General features: G+C 39.6%; 1 protein-coding gene across 5 annotated transcripts in view; it reads left to right on the forward strand.

Annotated features, from left to right (window-relative positions):
• Positions 1-19987, forward strand: part of LOC103131472 (MAM domain-containing glycosylphosphatidylinositol anchor protein 2-like) — a 76414-nt gene that overhangs the window by 2359 nt on the left and 54068 nt on the right. For 3 of the 5 annotated variants that reach the window (XM_016666680.1, XM_016666679.1, XM_016666681.1), the window contains exon 1: positions 3807-3953. In XM_016666680.1, coding sequence (XP_016522166.1) covers positions 3894-3953 — 60 coding nt within the window. In that variant the 5' untranslated portion in view covers positions 3807-3893. Of the gene's footprint in view, positions 1-3806; positions 3958-19987 lie in introns of those variants that run through there. The other 2 variants (XM_016666678.1, XM_016666677.1) reach the window with 2 other exon arrangements.

Genomic DNA, 19987 nt, shown 5'->3' on the forward strand with positions numbered 1-19987 from the left:
GGTTAATTTTTTTGTGCGTGCGTGCGTGTGTGCATGTGTGTGCGTGTTTGTGTGTGTGTGTGTGCGTGCGTGCGTGTGTGTGTGTGCGTTTGTTTGTAATACCTTGTGGGGACCATTTTCCTGACATATACTACGTTGTGGGGACCAATTGCTCCTTGTGGAGACCGGAGCCTGGTCCCCACAAGGGGAAACCCTGTTTTTGGGTCAGGGGTCAGAGTTAGGGCTAAGGTATGAATTGAGTTTTGGTTAGGGTTAGGAAAAGGGTAAAGGTAAGGTTTAGGCTGTAGAAATGAATGGAAGTCAATGGAAACTCCCCACAAAGATAGCAACACAAACATGTGTGCGTGTGTGTGTTCGTTCAAGCTGCACCTTCAAAAATGACTAGTAAGTAGCAATGAATAACCAAAGTGTTTTTCTCAGTAAACCTGTTGAGACCCATAGAAGTCAAACTGTTGCTTAGATATGAGTTTGATTCATCTAATCTCTGCTACACCTTTACAAAAACTTAAGGCTCTAAATAAAAACAAGTTGTAATAAGTAACTCCACTTAATAAAATTCCTCATAAATATTGATTTATTGCAGTGGTTCTCAATACAAATCATGTGTTATTTAAATGATTACTTAAGTTGCTTTAAACTTCTTTTTTTTCAGGGGGTCGAGGGTCATGTTAAAACCTATAAATATGTAGGAATTGAATTTCTGGGAAGTATAACTTAAACTTAAAAGTCAGCACCAGAGTTTTCTAGACAAATATTCAGATTTTATTTTATTTTGCTCAACATTGAAGATGGTAAGAAATAAAGGCATACTTCATTTTGTTTTACTGCCAGCTGCTATAAGCCCATCTGGTCTCGGTTCCCATACAGAAGTGTCGGCCAGTGCTAACGCTCAGCCGCTGCCTCCCGTTTCAAACTCTTCTTATTAAAGTAAGAGTTAGAGAGTTAAATATAATTGAAATATTGGCTACCTTCGACAGAAAAAGGAGCTAAGTTTAGGAAAGCAATGTAGCAGTTTTGCTAGTTTTGATTTCCAAAGCATAAGGTGGCAGTTTATCCAGATTCAGCCAAAGTAATGAAATAACGAACTGTTTATTGTCAGTGTGTTTCTTCCTATTGAGCAGTGAAAGTAAATCAAACATGTTACATGTCTTTTGCTTTAAGTATTTACTTACGGGAGGGTTTTTTTTGTTAGTACTGCAGAGCCTCAGCCAACAGTTAGCTCCACATCTCAGCGGTTCTAACAATAGTGGGGTAGGGGAGCCTAAAGATTCTTATTTTTTTCTTAGATGAATGGCAGATTCCATTCTTTGTTTCTATTTCCTTTTTTATATTGGTTTCTTTCATGATTTCTTTGGGTAGAACAATTCTAGATTTTTTCAAGATTGGGAGGGTCTGGACTCCCCTGACCCCCTGGGAATTATGCCTGTGGCTACAGCTTGAGGGAACGGTGGCAGATCAGATTTGATTGAAAGTTTGTGCTGTGTTTTCTATGAAAGAACATTTTGTGATAGTAGCTGTTTGGCTAAGCAAGTCAATGTTGAGTGTGCTTTCAAAGGTTACAGTGAAATGATCACTGTGAGATCAGTTACAGTGACATTGGAAATATCCACACCCTTACTGATAATGAGGTCCAGTGTGTGACCTTGATTGTGCTTTGCTTGGTTAATATGCTGAATTAGACCAAAATGATCAAGAATATCGCACAGCTTTTTTGCCCCTCTGTCTTCAGGCTTATCAAGCCTGAAGACAAGCCTACTCTTATTTCCTGTCAAAACGTGTTTTTTACACTGTTTGAAGTGTAAAATACACTTCAACATACAATAATTGCTGGATGTTGAAGTTGCTGTATATAAGAGATACAGCGACTTATGTAAAGAAGAGATAAAAGTTAATTAAAGTCAATAAAGAAATTTTCTACATATGTTGGAGTTTCACATAAAGTTAGTGTTTAACTTCATTTACAGTCTTTTACCTGAATACCTAAATATTCAAAAGAGGTCAAATGACCTAAGAGGATATCATAAGAATTGATTAAATTATTAGATATGGAGACCACCCCTCCTCCTTTTTTGTTTTCTACACTCACTTGACAAATTGTAACTAAGAGACGGTGATTAGATTAGTACAGGTGATTCAGTTTTGTCATCCAACCATGTTTCTGTCAAGAACATATCATTTATGAATAGACCTTCAGCTAATACAAATCTTATATTTAAAAGAGCCATTTTAAGTGAGTTGGTGGCAGATAGTTCCTGACATCAAGGTTGCTTTAGAGTGGGGATCAGTGGATCAGTGTGAGGTTTGACTGTATTTTACTTTTCTTTTTTTTTGTGAATTTTCTTGTGATCTGGACATGCAATGTCATGATTCATTGCACTGGGGGGCCAGACGCATTCTGGAGGAAGACAGATGTAAAAAAAAAAAAAAAAGGCTGGACCCCAGATTTCAGACCTTAGAAACGCAGAATGGTGAATCCTCATGGGAGTCAGAGCCATGTGGCTTAGATGAAGTAAAGTCTGCTATATGATCACCAAGAAGGAGAATAAATTTACATCTGTACATCTGTACATCTGTACATTTGACAAACTCTGCTCCTGGAGAAGACATTTCTTCAGAGGTGTTTTGTGACTTCAATGAAGGAGTGGAGGCCAGTCACTCTGACTCCAGTTGATGTTCTGTCAGTTTGTTTTGGATTAGGTTGTTCCTGATATGTGGAGGGTCGAACCTGGGTGGAAACCTGAGCTCAGTAGTCCTCTCCAGAAAATGAATCTTTGTTTCTACTGATTGGAGTCTTTGTTGCTGTTGTTCTCGGTGTCGACCAGAGGCATCTTGTAAAAAGTAAAAAAAAAATCCCACAGTCCTTAGGTTTGAAGTAATCCAGTTATGATGTCAATAATGTAATTTTAACTATAAAAACTGTCTTTAAAATAACTCACAGGTAGAATTATCAGCAAGGACAAGAGAGATCAGAATAAACTGTTCCTCCTTCAGTTAGAGCAAATCAATGTCCTCTGAAAAGGGGAAGGAATCCCCTTTTCCAACTCTGTCCCCTGGACAGAGTTAACTGTCCAGTTAACTCTCAGGAGTTATTAGATTTAGATTTAATGGAGTTGGAACCATTACATCCGAAGATCGATGAGTATTTCCGATGGGGCAGATGGATAATGTTGTCGTGTAGAAACAGAAATAATGGTGGTGACCCATGCATATGTAAGCAGATCTTATAAAGGTCAACAGCAGAGTACTGCAGCAATGCTGTCACTGTCAAATAGGACAAACAGGACATTACATCAAGCTAGTACACACATAACAGCACCAAATAGTTGCCAGAGACATGGTGGCAGCAGGTAAACTGATCATCTTTGTTCAAACAAAACAGAGACGGGTGCTAGGTAGCTTAGTGAATAAGAGACTGAATTAATAAATGACTGGCATGTATGTAGAAAAGGCAAAGTCTTCAAACAATAAAATTACCAAAAAGACTTGAAAAAAGCTGGGGAGCAGCAGACGCATTCACTGCCACTCATGCCAGAAATGGCTGATAACAATTTACAAATTGAGATCAACAAAGTACATCTTAATGTAAGTTCAGAAGTGATAACCTGTTTAAAATGCATCCCACTAGAGAACCTTGAATCTAACAGATCCACCACAGCTGTGTTAATGTCACACTGAAAATAGATGGTAGGCTGGGTTTTTTAAATTCAACAATGCCCAAATGTTTTTTCATACATTTTTTGTGTCTTCTTGTTTAACTGGTGTCTCTATTTGTTCCCCTCTCTGATCCATAACCCCTACATCTCCTCAGGGAAAGCCTACAGACCAGAGTTTTATCATGATACCTACAATGCTCTGTGGCAGACCAGACCTCAAGTCTACGGCTTCAAACTTCAATGGACTCAGATGGAGCCCAATTCTGTGGATCGAATTGTGGCCTATCGGCTTGGCATCAGGCAGGTGAGACTCTCAAATCATACATAAACTAATACTGCACTATATTCAGCATAGTTTTAACTGCTTATCTGTGATTTTGCATAATATAGGAATAGGGTTGCAGAGGTCAGGGGGCCAAAAAGGTTCCAGAAATGTTTTGAGGTCCCATTGATTATTTTTGTGCCTCTGTTTTTTACAGTGTAAAAAACACTGTAAAAACGATAACAACTCTATGATAACAACTTGTTATAAAGAATCATAAATGCTCTCAAAAACTCCTCATAAGCCTTATCAACATCCTTTTCTTTGTATATTAATTTCCAGTTTTGCTTCTATACATTCATCAGTCTTGATCACTGATGTCATTTATTAATAATCCACTTTGTAATTTGCTTTCTAAATCATTTGGAAAGACATTGTCAAGCAATGTGGCACTGTGAACTGTTATAATGGTGCACAGGTGTCAAACTCCAGTCCTGGAGGGTAACTGCACTGCAACTTATGGAATACCCGAATGAAAAAATTAGGTCATTGGCAGGACTCTGGGTAACTTATTTACACAACAAGGAGGAGGTAATGAAGCCATTTGATTCCAGTGTTTTGTATCTGTGGCACATCTAAAAACTGCAGGACAGCGGCCCTTGAGGACTGGAGTTTGAGACCCCTGTTCTAGTGGGTCTTGTGATTTTTGGAAATAAGCTAATACTGTACAAGGTGTTAATGAAATCCCCTGTATCTTTGTTTGGATTTATTAAGTTGATTTCAAAGTTACCAAGAAACATAATCAACTGCACCCAATTTTTCACATTTGTAAAGTGTTTCTCTATCCAGTTCTTAATATAGGAACTTATCTGTTTATGATCTGGGTGTTTCTGACCATAGTGTCATCTAATTAGAAATTCCCTCTAGTTTGTCTGTTCCGGACACAAAACGTTTTATTCAGTTCCGTGATCAGAAAAACATTTCCACTGAGGCTGTGTCCTCTGACCTTCACTCTCTGTCTGTTGTTAATCACCTGATTAATCACCAGTGATTTTGTGAACTATTACAATCAATCTCTCCAGGAGCTTTTGGAGCTCCATGCTCCTCTTAAGTCGAGACTGGTGTCTTTCTCCCGTTCATCCCCTTGGTATACTAGTGAGCTGCGGAATATGAAAACCACTGGTCGTGCCATTGAGAGACGTGTAAGATCATCCAGTCTCTCTGTTCAGAAACAGGCATACAGGGAACATCAGAAAGAGTAGGCCTTTTCCCTCAGGAAAGCGCGGTCCAAGAATTATTCCAACATTATCAATAGCTGTCTGGGAAACTCTAAGCCGTTTTTTTCTACATCACCTCTTTAATCCCCACAAACAAATGTATGCTGAAGATATGACTCAAAAATGCAATTTGTTTCTGTTATTTTTCAAAAACAAAGTCAATTCAATCAGATCCCAGTTTCTTGGTATCTCCGATTCCCGACTGGCCTCTGCTTCTGTGCCTTTTGGGTTGAACTGCTTTGAGCTTTGATGACGTTGCTCAAAGCGAGGTAGAGATTTTCCTTAAGGGAATGAAACCTTCTTTCTGTGCACTTGATCCTTTTCCCTCCTCACTTATAAAATCAAATTGCACTGTGATAAGCCCATTAATTACTCTAATTATACATAAATCCCTGAAATCCGGCCATGTCCCTCTGTCTCTTAAAACTGCCATCATTAAACCCCTTCTAAACAAAAAACCCATTTGGATCCTTGATTCCTTTTCCAATTATCATCCTATTTCTCATCTTCCTTTTCTTCCTAAAGTGCTGGAAAAGGCAGTTGCTGCCCAACTCCAGCGCCACCTTCAAAGAAATTCTCTGTATGACAAATTTCAGTCTGGTTTCCATCCTGCTCATAGTACTGAGACTGTGCTGCTAAGAGTTACTAATGATGCTCTCATTTTCTGCTGATACTGGCGGTACTTCCATTCTTGTCCTCCTTCATCTCACTGCTGCATTTGACACTGTGAACCAAAACATTCTCCTACATTGTCTTCATGCGGAAGTCGGTCTGGGTGAATCTGTCCTGTATTGGTTTCAATCTTTTCTTTCTGATAGGCTGGAATGTGTCTGCCTTGGCAACTCCAAGTCCCAGGCTGTTAGTGTGTCCTGTGGTGTCCCACAGGGCTCAGTTCTAGGGCCTATGCTTTTTTTCTCTTTACATGCTGCCTTTAGGTAAAATTATTAATCGGCATAACATTTCATTCCACTGTTATGCAGACGATTTACAACTTTACATTAGAACAGGATCACCTTCACTTACTGCGCTAACATCCTGCCTGGAGGAGATTAAGACTTGGATGAACCATAACTTTCTTCAGTTAAACTGTTCCAAAACTGAGGCCATATCGATCGGAATGCCTTGCCAGGTTCAATCCTTGACTCTGACGAGTATTTCATTCTCTGGACCATACATTCTCATTTCCTCCATTGTTACAAACCTTGGAGTTTCAATGGACTCTCATCTCACATTTGAAAATCACATTAAGCACCTGTTTCAAACCTGTTTTTTCATCTTTGCAATATTTCCAAAATTCGTTCATCTCTCTCCCGTTCTGATCCTGAGACCCTCATCCATCCCTTTGTCTCTCCCAGGCTCGATTACTGTAACTCGCTGTTTATTGAAGTCCACAGAAAACACCTTCAGAGGCTTCAGTATGTTCAGGCTGCCAGGATGCTAGTGAGAGCTCGTAAATTTGATCACATCTCACCTACTCTTTACAAGCTTTACTGACTTCCTGTAACTTATAGGATTCAATATAAAATTGCACTTATCACTCATCACTGTCTATATGGAACCTCACCGGATTATTTGAAGGACCTCCTTATTTCACATTCAACTTCTAGATTCTTACGATCCCAAGCCTGTAATCTTCTCCATCTTCCTCAATCAAGGCTAAGAGCTATGGGTAATCGGGCATTTGCTGTGGCTGCTCCTCATCTATGGAACTCTCTCCCAGACTATTTGAGAGCCCTGCAATTATCGTCCGATTTTAAAACCGACTTGAAAACTTTTCTTTTTAGACAAACCTACTCCACTTTTAAATGACTGTCATTATTTTTATTGTTGATTTGATTTGTTTTTAGCTCCACCATGTAGCACTTTGAGATTTTTATTAATGAAAAGTGTGTTATAAATTAAATTTATTATTATTATTAAAAGAAAAAAATTACCAACATATTCATATTTAACTTGTACCTGTACCTTTTACCACCTTTTACTACCAAGAAACTCACTAGAAAGTCAAGATATGAGAGAAAATTTAATCACCATTTGAAGCTGAGATCAAATAGAACTATAACAAAAACATTTTCAGCCACTTCATTCCAACAGTTAAAAACTGAAAACATATTGCAAAGGATGCTGCTGTGAAAGGGATCTTACAACAACAGATGAGTCAGTCAGCAGCAGCTCTAGCCCACATCCTTTCTAATTAGAAAAGCATTCCTAATTTCACTTAGGAAAGCTCTGCTCTTTCCTAAGTGAAATTAAAACTGCAGGATGTAACAGTTTTTTTTTTTTTTTTTACATATTTGTTAAAACTGTCATTTTGTTGTGACAGTATGCCATGGGAGATAATCTGTGAAAAATGTATTTCCTTTGCCTTTTCCCAGTGCTAGGAGGCAGGAGGCGGGTTTTAGGGCTGTCAATCACAATCTCATGTGGCTGCTCCTCCTCACTCCCCTTGCTCTGTGCCATGCTACAGCTAGCATAGCCTGTTGTGAATGCTCAGTTTAGTTAGCAAAACTGCCTATGATGGCAGATGAACTACTTTCCTGTAACGATAAGTTTTTCCACCATTAGCACATTTAGCAGTGAGTGAATGAGGATGATTGACAGCACTAAGACCATCCTCCTGGTTCTGTTTTTTGGCTGGAACAGTGCATTACTTTAGGTACTAGAGTACTACTACAGTAGTAGTATGGGAGGAGGTGGAGATTGATCTTTTTACAGATTATCTCTCTCATAGCAAACTGTCACAACTTGGCGACAGCTTTAACAAATATGGAAAAAAAATTTTTTTTGACAATGACAAAATATGAAATTGTGTGGTTCTTGTCCTGTGGATGTAAGTCTGAGTTGTTGGTACTCTGAAGACAAAGGGAGAGAGATGGTGAGTTGAAGGGATATTGGACAAATGAACTTCAGAGGAAAAATTGACTGACCTTACTTGGTGTGATGATGTGTTTCCGCCAGGGGGGAATTACTGGGGTCTCCAGGGTTGTGGTCTCTTTGTAGGGGTTCTTGAGATGATCCAGGTTCCAGTGTGAGGTCCAGACGGCAAGTTATTTGGAGGTAGATAGTAGAGGCCACGTTGGAGGGTGGACAGGTAAGTTCTTGAAAGGAGAGGCGAGGAGCGATCCGACTGCCAGCTGTAAAACCAGGAACTGTCAACAATTCTTCAGCAGAGGCGGAGAGGGACTCAGGCAACCAGTGGGTAAAATACGCGGCGTCATGAGGAAACATCTGAGATTGAGGCAACAGGAAAATATTACTAGAAATCATCTCAGAGAAACTCAGAGAGCTGACTCAGAGGGGCGGAAAGCACCATAATTGGCAAACACTCAGGCATCCAAGTGCTGGCAGTCTGTTCCTCATATACTCCTAGGTCAGGGGTCACCAACCTTTTGCAGCCTGGGAGCGACTTCACGGGTCCAGAGCAACAGGAAGGGCTACTTTCCTTGGCTCACCCTTTATAACAATAATACATGCCGTCTAATCATATTAATGTTAGGGAGTATTCACAATAGTTATCAGTAATTATTACCATGGCAGCTATGGTTAATTTATTATGTGATCAGAAGTTCTTAGTTCAGTTTTAAGTTTGATTCCCTGTCTTAGCTTTTCTGTGTGATTCTAAATTTCCCACAAGTGACTGACAGTCCGGATTATTGCAGCTGTTGGACGCACTGTGAGATTTTCCTTTAAATAAAAAAAGAAAAGTTATTGTATATTTTTATCCAACCCTCTTTACTATTAACAAATTGTGCAGAGACATCTGCTGGCTGACACCAGATGTCGAGAAAAAAATATCAGACAGATTGTAAGGTAGCACAAAACGATCCCTGCACCTGACCTGTAAGAGCGCATCATGTGCGCATCGCACAAAACCAGCGCAAACTTAAACCACTAAAGCAGCGAAGCCTTTTTTTTTAACACAAACGATGCTAAATACAAATAAAGACATGGAAGCGAAGCTGACCTGTGATCCACGGAAAGAGGAGGATGTTGATCCCCGGTTCTGGTGTCAGACGTCCAGAGGAGGAGAAGGTGAAGCAACAATGTTTGTTCAGTTTTTACTCTTTTAGGAAACGTTTTAACTAGATTAAATTGTTTAACCCGCAGTCTTAGCGTGACCCTAAGTAGGAGCGGCAGATGTCAGCTAACGGGTGACCCGCTAACTCTCCGGTTCGGGAAACATCAAAGAAGCTCAGAACCGGCGACCCGTCAGAACCGAACACGGTAAAAAGCTCAACCGGCATCCGAACCGCTCCTAGAACTACGGGAGGTTCAAACTGCGCTCATTCAGTTTTAGCTTACAGAAAAAGCGCCAAACCGCCAAATAAACAAAAGCAAAGGGACCAATAAGATTTAAGCTTTGGGTGCCCTTTGACCCCCACAGACTCAGATGTGCGCCACGTACAAGATGTTTTGACACTTAATATATATATTTTTTCTCCACAATTTTGTTAATTTCAAAGAGGGTTCGATAATTAAAATTTCAGAAATTCTTCTTTTTTTTGTTTTACTACAAGTAAAAAAAAAACTTTAGAGCTGCTCTCTGCTCTAAGGTCGGCAGAGAGGGAGCAGCAGGACTGCAGGCGCTGCTGCCCTCCGATAACATTTATGCATAAAAATTTACATTTAAATGTTTTTAATAATTAGCTTGTTTAAATTCTGAATATAAACAAATTTTACTACTTCAATGTAAAAATATTAAATTAAATAATTTATTTGGCAATGCTCCCTAATGACAATGGCTATTTTTAGAACTTGCCCCGCGGGCAACTAACAAGGGGCCCGCGGGCACTGCGTTGGTGGCCCCTGTCCTAGGTTATGAGGTGATAGATAACAGGTGCTCCAGTCAGCAGACATGCCCTCGATGTAGTGCAGCCTCTAGGCAAAATCTAGTGGATAAGTGAAACAGCAGACAAACAGAAAATCCCCACAAGGAGCAAAAACCCTAGTTCCCAACACATTATATAAAAAAAATGTGTACCAGAGGAAAGACCAAGGTTTTAGGTACCATATTATCTGGACTATAGAGCGCACCTTACAATAAGCCGCATCCATAAAGTTTAAAAAGAAAAACTGGAAACATACATATATAAGGCGCAAAGGGCTATAAGCCGTTGATATCTCCGCCGCTCTTGGTTTCCCACAATAAATCTGCTATTAAGGACGCAGCTCTCCGTTTACTGTGGTAAAGCTAGCTGCCTCTTAGAAAATGACAGTAAAGCCAGTCCACACTCGATTTTCACGTGCACCACAGCACAAGACGTTACAACACCCTAATTTACAAGCTCCTTTCAGAGTAAAAGCTCACATCCGGTTCATGTTTGATCTACTGCAAGTAGATTTCCAGAGGCTTCAAGTTTAGACTTTGTATTTATGCAGTTGCAAAAAGAAATATTGTATCGGAAATAATTGGGGACATTAAGCAATGATGAAAAACTCTGTTTCCAGCGACTTCTCTCACTTCTGGGTGGGAGAGGGACACCTCTAGAACAAAACCAGCAAATGTCAACCCGATCTGATGTTTAATTATAAAATAAAAGCCTATTTAAATGAGAAATTTTTATTTTAAAAAGACATACAGGAAACTTTGAGCTCTGTCTGCCCAGCTGACTGTAAGTACTTGTACTTTGTTACTTCCCACCACTGCTAGCAGATGTGGAAGAGTCTCACGCAGAACATTTTTGAAGCATGGAGGACAATTTACTCAGATTTATCTATTTAATTGAGAGTATTGTGCTGACCTCTAATGTTTGCATAAATTACACTGTACTTTAAACATTATCTTGATGTGACACACCAAGATTATCACTGACACCATTTTAACCCTCTTTAAAACCTTCCTGGATTCACATCTGCTCAATATAAATGTATTTAATATAAACATTAATATTGAACATTAATATTCAGTTTTTAAGGGCATTCAATTTAATACCTTTAAAATTTTTGAATATGAAATTAAACCTCACTCAAAGATTAAACAAATAAAGTAAAGTTAAACACTTAATAAATAGTTATTCATTTAAGCTCTCAGAGGAATCCTTTTCTTTCTGAGGCTGTTGAAAACTGCTCCATATCTCAAATCCATGAGCCTGCCACTCTACTCTGCGCATCACCGCTCAGCATTGATTGCATTAATGTGATCAAAACCAGTTTGTTGATGAAAGCTGTTGCCATGAAAACAGATTTTATTCTTATGATTCAGCTTCCATCTATCACCTAAAGTCTCTCCTCCTGCAACAGGGGTGTCAAACTCCAGTCCTCAAGGGCCGCTGTCCTGCAGTTTTTAGATGTACCACAGGTACAAAACCCCCGGAATCAAGTGGCTTAATTACCTCCTCCTTGTTGTGTAGATAAGTTATCCAGAGTCCTGCCAATGACCTATTTATTCTATTCAGGTGTGGTGCAGCAGAAGCACATCTAAAAGTTGCAGGGGAGTGGTCCTCCAGGACTGGAGTTTGACACCTGTATCCTAGACTGATAACTACTGCAGACTTGCAGCACTAGCTTAGCAGAATTTCACAACCTGCACTGCATGTTACACTGCTTTTGCCAGTGCACCCTTCAAGGAGTGTGGGAAATTTGAGTATCAAAGAGCCGCAAAGGATCCATCAGAGGCACATGTAGCTCGAGAGCTGCAGTGCGCCATTCTTGCTCTATGCAGTTGGAAACCAGAAACAAAGCAAAAGTTGGAATCTTGCATGAAAAGTTGGAATCTTGTATAAACTTAGCATTCTTTTACATGTTTGTTTCATCCTTGTTTACTTACACACATGCATCCTCTCAAATAATCAGTCATCACAGTAGCTACAATACTGAGAGGGTTCTGAAGATGTATACAACCCCTGGCAAAAAGTATGGAATCACCAGTCTTGGATGAGTACCCATTCAGACATTTCATGCTGTAAAACAAACTCAGATCAAAAACATGATACAATAAGGTCATTTCAAAGTGCAACTTGTTGGCTTTCAGGAACACTCAAAGAAATGAAGAGAAAACATTGTGGAAGTCAGTGAATGATACATTTATCGACCAAGCACAGGGAAATAAATATGGAGTCACTCAATTCTGAGGAAAAAAGTGTGACTGTGATGCCATGGCATCGACTAAATGTGTCTTTCTCCAAGGAACGCCTTCACTGTTTTTCCCCTATGGCACGATGCATTGTCATCTTGGAAAATTATTTCATCATCTCCAAACATCTGTTCAACTGAAGGGATGAGAAAACTCTCCAAAATGTCAATGTAAACTTGTGCATTGATAGAAGAATCAACCACAGTCATCTCCCCAGTGCCTTTGCCTGACATGCAGCCCCATATCATCAAGGACTGTGGAAATTTGGTTGTTTTCTTCAGGCAGGCCTCTTCATAAATCTCACTGGAACGGCACCAAACAAAAGTTCCAGCATCATCACCTTGTCCAATGCAGATTCTTGACTCATCACTGAAGATAACTTTCATCCAGTCATCCACAGTCCATGATTGCCTCTCCTTAGCCCATTCCAGTCTTGTTCTTTTGTTAGGTGTCAATACTGGTTTTCGTTTAACTTTCCTGTATTGAGGCGATTTCTTACAGTTCAGTCACATACATTGGCTCCAGCTTCCTCCCATTTATGCTTCATCTGTTTAGTTGTAATTTTTCGGTTTTCAAGACAAATGGCTTTAAGTTGTTTGTCTTGATGCTTTGATGTCTTTCTTGGTCTACCAGTACGCTTGGCTTTAACAACCATTCCATGCTGTTTGTATTTAGTCCATATCTTGGATACAGCTGACTGAACAGCCCACAGTTTTAGCAACCATGCATGAAGAGTTACCTTCTTCAAGATGTTTCACAATCCTCTCTTGTTTCAAGGGACATTTCTCTTGTTGGAGCAATGGTTCTTGCCACTCCACTTAGACAGACATTTCTCTGTCTGCCTGCTCCCACAATTTTCCTGATGTGTGCAGTACACATCAGGAAAAAATAGGCACATGTAGCAACATTCTCATAGCAACATTCAAACATGACCCAGTAAAGGCAGTGGGATGAGGGAGTGTGCATCTGTGGCAATGAGATGCGTCTGCAGTAAGGCCGTACAGGCACAGTCTGTGATACGGTGGTATTATCTAAGAGCAAGTCCTTTAAGTGTCCAGTAATACGTTTGCACGGATGTCTTCAGAAGGGGGGGAGGATATAGGAAATAGGGTCTTTGTTTACATATCTTCCAGGAGATTTGAGATAGCCAGCTGGAGGCTATTTGGCCTAATCCAGAGGTTCCCAAACTGTGGGGCACGTCCCCTAGGGGGGCACCGTGTCATTGCAGGGGGCTATGACATGACTAGCTAATATCAATACAGAACCTTAAGCTTAACAAGTACCTTGTAGGCTACCGATGTTGGTGTCTATTATCAGCTACGTACATTCATTTTGCCCCCAAAAAAGTCGATGCCCCTCCCCCTCCCCCGTCACACGTGTCGTTTCAACCAGACAGCCATTTGTAATCCATGGGGGGGGCGCAGAAAATGTTTGGAAACCACTGGGGGGTGCAGAAGAAAAAGTTTGGGAACCACTGGCCTAATCCATCACAAATTTGTCAATATCCCAGGTATCTACCCACTCTGAACAGCATAAATTCTGTTATCATGAATCCAAATAAATACAGGATCCTGCTGGGTATGTCCCTGCAGGACATGTGGGCTATCCTTTGCCCACTCCTTTTGTTGAGAAAATTTAATCAATTTCATTGAGACACTGGTTGACCAGATCCAAAATGTGTAGATTCAGAGGATGTGCAAAGAGAGGCTCCAAAAAAGCAACACAAAAACAGAGCAAATAGGGCGAAGGTGTGTAGGGAGGGAGCAGAGGAAAAAAAGCATCCACCTTTACCGAGAGCTAGAGAGAAACAGCTTACGTGATAAATGCACATTTTAGTTATTCAATATTGAGAACATTCTTATTTACACAATAATCCTATCTTGTGCCTCTGTCAGGAGGGCTGCATTGTATCAACTCCGTTACAAATTGTCTTCTGTCCTTTTTTTTGTTTTCATGGCTTTATGTACGTCTTTGACCCATATACAGAACACTTTCAGGAGGCCGATGGAAAAATAAATAAAGTTTATTGAACAATAGTGAATAATAAAATGTGCATCTTTATGTGGGGTTCTGGAGACGGGAGCAAACAGGAACACTGGAATCAGAGCGGTGAGAAGGTGAGTAGCTTGAGCGGGGAAGTTGAAAGAAATCATCAGTGGTGGTTCGTTACTGTACTTAAGTACAATTTTCGTGTATCTGTACTTTACTTTAGATTTAATAATGGGTACTTTCTACTTCACTACATTTCTACAAAACCGTCACGTTACTCGTTACATCCAAGTCGCGTTGCGCTTTTTTTCCGTTAAAATGTGACGTTCAGGGTCTTAAGGTGGCGCCGTAAATTCCAAGCAATAACGTGACTTAGTGTCTGTTGTCACCCATCGCCTCCACCTTTACTCGCACGCGGAGCTCCAGACATGCGCAGTGGTTTCCTCTGAGCGGGAGAAGATGTTTGTCTAATCGTCAGAAATATAATAGCGCTGCATAAATCATAATATATGGCGACATGTAAAATCAGCAGCGCTTCGCTTTCACAGACGGTGGGGACTTTGTCCAACTTTTAGCGTCACTTGGAAGGAAAGCTTAAAGAAAGGTAAGATCTGTGGGCATGATGCTAGCAAAGCTAGCTGTACTGACTGAGACACATGTTGCATCTGCAATGAAAAAAAGTTGTCACTCATGCGCTGAATTATTGTGTGGAGGTGTTGACTGAGGTGTTGCATTTATGGGACAACGCTGTGACCAAAGTCTGCATTGATATGAAATTCAGGAACGATCCGATTCTTCTGGACGGATCTTTGCTGATGAAATTTATTTCAGCTCTAAGTATTTAATGTCTAGGTGTTTTATGGGGATGTGGATCTTTCAGATCAATTTGAGAAGCAATTTTGGTTGGTAAAACTTAATTTTTTTGTGTCATGTAGCGCGGGTGCTGGTCTTGACTTGGTCTTGGGTAGGTGGTCTTGACTACATCTCTGCTACGTGGCTCCTTGGTAGCATGTCCTCCCCCACCCACCTTCTTTCCACCCCCTTTCTGTTGGATTTTTTAAAAAGCCACTAGTGTCAAAAAAAAAAAAAAGTGAAGTTCATGCTATGTTAGGACAGGAGACAAGATGTTTCCATCCCTGAAATTATGCTGCATAGAATCACATATCTAAGTCTAAACTATGTTACAGAGAGTAAACATAATACAAACATGCTTTATCTGTGGCATTGTTTATTAAAATGGCACATTACTGATGTAATAAAATTAAATACGATCAGTTCACTTAATGATATTAGCCATTAGGTAATGCATTCAGCAAGTACTTTTACTTTTAATACTTAAGTATTTTTAAAAGCCAGTACTTTTTTACTTTTACTTAAGTACAAATGTTAATGTGGTAGTTTTACTTTTACTTGAGTACATTTTTGTCTGTGTATTTGTACTTTTACTTAAGTACATTTTGTGAGTACTTTCTCCACCACTGGAAATTATTAATGTTGATCTTACTTTGATGAAGATGATCTGCCAGGGGGAGGTGAGTGGAGGCTTGAGCCTGTATGAGAAGCAATATTGAAGCTGGGAATGGATGATTCTTGGAGCAATCTAATAGGTGCTGCTGGATGATGGAGTCGCTGGAGAGTGGATGGGTTTCGCAGAGCTGTTGTAGAACAAGAGGAGTTGAGTGTTGCTAGTAAAGGGAAGGAAACCAGAATTCTTTACAGAGAGTCTTGAAGGCATAAGGAGAAACAAGGGTGGCACGAGGAGATTTATCCAGGAAGCCACAGAGATCAAGGAAACCACAACAGATAAGTTTAAGATAATAAGAAAACTTGGAGAACAAGAAGAGCTCAGGACACTGGTGACTTGGAGTACCATTGAAGGTAAATGCTCAGACACTGGAGGTCTGGCAATTGGTCCTCTTATACTCTGGCAGATGAGGTAGATCAACTGCAGATGTGTCTGATAAGGCAGCAGATCCACCATCCAGTGGAACAGCAACTCCCTGGCTCCCTCTGGTGGATAACAGAGGACAGAACCCACACAGACCCAAAACCCAGCTTCCCAACAGTTGTTAAGCTGCCATTCGAATAGACAAATGTGAAGTTTTCTATTCAAAACTTACATGAACTATATAATGCTAACTATAGCATCACACACTAGTGAAACAAAACATAAAATAGTTAACATACCTTTATGAAAATACATTAAGCAAACACACATGTTTGCTGATATCTGATTAAATGTGATATCCTTGGATCTCACAGCTGCAATCCAGGCTAACTTGTGTCTCCGGCTTATACTTTATAGACAAGAAACCTGAAATTTTTATACTTTAGTGTTCCTTTTTACTTGAACAGCCTATGAATAAAAATGTACAATCTCTTTAAGCAACACTGTCACAGCTAGGCTATTAGGAGTATGACTCGCAACAATACTATCCTAATAAAGAGTAGACCCCCTATTTTTTGCTCAGCTCAGGAAATATGGCCACCATCATGAAGCAGATGTCCCTTCTTCTTGTCTAAACCAAAACAGCAAAAGTTGTCTCAGCACTTCAGGATATTTTTGTTGACATGAGTGCTCCGGGGATAGATTTTCACAAGTAACATGAACATATTATTGTCTATATTTTTGTGAATAGAATATTACTACGGTATCTCTCTCTCCCTCTCCTTATATATATATATATATATATGTGTGTGTGTGTGTGTGTGTGTGTGTGTGTGTGTGTTTTAGTTCTCTCCCGGGAGAGAACTAAAACATGCGGGATGCCGGCCTCCAGGACCCACTTTGGGCACCACTGATTTAAATCAATGTTTCAATGTTAGGGAATAATTAAAACTTTTTTTAAGATTTACAAAATCTTGGTTAGCCTTCATAGCGGGGGCTGAATCCCGGTATTACACCAAGCACTATAGCTAATATTAGCTGGCATTTTGTCAGTGGACATAAATACAGTATAGTAATATTCTATTCACAAAATATAAACAGTAATATGTCCATCTTGTGAAATGTTAACCCCCAATATCTCAGGTCAGTAGTCTGTCGATCTGAACAAAAGTAACCGGCAATGCTGAGGCTTCTTCTGCTATTTTAGTTTAGCCAAGTAAGAGGGACGACCGCTCCAAGATGGCCACCATAATTCCTGCACCAGAGCAGGCAATGCACTGTCTACTCTTTATATTATGTGGGTGGCACAGATTGCGACAAACCATAGTAGGTACACAGGCACACCTGTTAGAAGGAAACAAAATTACCCAGTTCAAGACTTTAATTCTATTGCCAGGCGATGGTGCCAAAAGGCATTTTCAAAAGTGAGCAGATTCCAAGCAGAGACTAAGGCTGCGTTCACACTGCAACCTGAAACGACCCAATTCCGATTTTTATGACGTAATGAGACCTGTATCCAATATTTTCATGATCGTCTGAACAACACAGGTTTGATTCTTTTTGAATGTGACCCAGGCCATTTGATGCGAATTGGATACGGATCATGTATCTGATGCGTATCCGATTCAAATGGAACCCAACGTCCAGGTCTTATTCATCCAACCTGAACAAATACCACTGTTCTGCCTATCAATATGCACAAACGGGAAGAAAAATAACCAAGGCAGACTACAATGAGGATTAAGTTGTTAATATGCTGCTGCAGTCAGACAACAACTTCAATTGTGTTAGCTATGCTCCACCATGAGCATCCATGTTTACTTCTGCAAACACTGAGCACTTCTTTGGTTGGCGAAACACTGAGAACGCTGATGCTATGTACCCTCTACAGTACATGCGGGAAACTTTTAGGTCATTTTCCATTCACACTGGAGAACACATACAGGTCGCATCTGTTTGGAAGTGTGAACAGCCATGGCAAAAAAATATGATTTGACAAAAATCGGAATTGGATCACTTCAGGCTGCAGTGTGAACGCAACCTAAGTGTGAGTGCGAGAAGTTTTGAGTACAAGCATTACAAATTTTGAGAAGACATGAATCCTACAAAATGAAAATCTAAGCAAAAGTATTCAAAGTTTTGAGATCATAAAACCTGAAATCCTGTTTTCAGACATGTGTGCTCTTGGATTATGGCAGAAAAATTCTTCCATGCACATCACAGTCTCCTGTGTTTTGAAGGTTTCCTCACAAAGATGTGAAGAAAGAAGTGGGAAGAGTCTGATCAGAGAAAGATTCACTACGGGAAAAAAAATGTTTTTATATTATGCATATATACCTGTGCATATAAATATTTATAGCCTAATGTATATTATTCAGTATTAATCATTATTTAATCGTTTTTGCTTTTCTACCATATATGTGTTATGCATATTTCTAAAATTATGTATATGTTACTAAAATATATATAAAATTTTGTGAGTTGTGTGGTTTGTAAAATTCTCATCATACATCAAATTTGAATTTTTTTTTCTGTTTTACACAGTTACTGTTAACTCCACCAAGAATATTTAAATATTTAAGTATTTTCAATAGGCCTTTCAGTCGTGACAACATGACCCCTTTCACAGATGAACACTTTCCAATAAAATATAAAGCAAACACTTCATTCCAGTTGAAAACCCCCCCAATCTCCTTGTATGTGTAGCTATGATAATTATGATTTGCAGCAAAACATTGTGAAAATCAGTTCAGTATTTAGAGTTATTATTGATTAAATGCTTTGATACGTCATTGCGCCTGCCAAACATGTAACTCTGAGTGGAGCAGTCAACCACTCCAAGATGGCGGCCCTCCGTCACGTCACAATAGTGAAGAGCGGTCCATGACCACCTACTCTTTTTTTTATGTCTATGGTTGGCAATACCTAAAATGCACCAGGCATCACGTCACGTGCAGAGAAACGTCTGCACGTGGGTGTGCCTGTGTACCTGCTATGGATTTTAGCAAACTTTGCCACTCATAGATAAACGACAAACGTCTGCACGTCCCACAGTAACTCCTAACAGGGTTACTGTGGAAACAATTATGAGTCTTACTTATGGTGCCCACCTGAAGTAGCAGTAGCAGTAGAAGTAGCAGTAGCAAATTAACCTGTGTAATCACAGGTTAATTTGTAGTAATCTATGTTCATGGTAGAAGTTACATTTTATTTTCGGTTATTGTACAATATTAAGTACAATTAGCAGATGGACGTGGCAGATAAGTCATCTGCTATTAGAGATTTGCTCAGTACAGAGCAAGTCTCTGATAAGTTTAATCAGGAGCAGGGTCGCCACCACGAATTTTGGGCTCCATGACAAAACATTTATTTAGCTGCTGTTACAATTTCTTGAGTCTATCTGATCCATCAAAAGCGTCAATTTTAAATGCTTGCAACTGCCTTGCTTTCTTTGGTTCAATCCTGAATGGACAATTCACTTGCACAATATTTACTGCTAGTGAATATTACAAGCAACCTATCTGCATACTGTGTGCAAATAGGTTTGTTACGACTGGCTCAGGGTCGTAACAAAAACGTGAAACCATGCCGTGGTTAAAGTGCACAAAAATAAGTCTTTATTAACAAAACAACCATGGATTGTGGAAATCAGTATCAGTGGTGTAATGTAAATGCTTGTAGGGCTGTCTCTGTTCTACCTTAGATGATAGTAAAAATATTTATTTTTGGATGTTTTTAGATGATTAAAAACATCTAAAATTATGTTAAAAACATCTCAAATGTTTTTTTCAGCATTTAGATGCTTTGCTTTTCTCATCTAAATGATAACATTTAGATGATAAAAAT

The sequence above is a fragment of the Poecilia formosa genome, unplaced genomic scaffold (assembly GCF_000485575.1).
Source record: "Poecilia formosa unplaced genomic scaffold, Poecilia_formosa-5.1.2 Scaffold771, whole genome shotgun sequence".
Taxonomy (NCBI): domain Eukaryota; kingdom Metazoa; phylum Chordata; class Actinopteri; order Cyprinodontiformes; family Poeciliidae; genus Poecilia; species Poecilia formosa.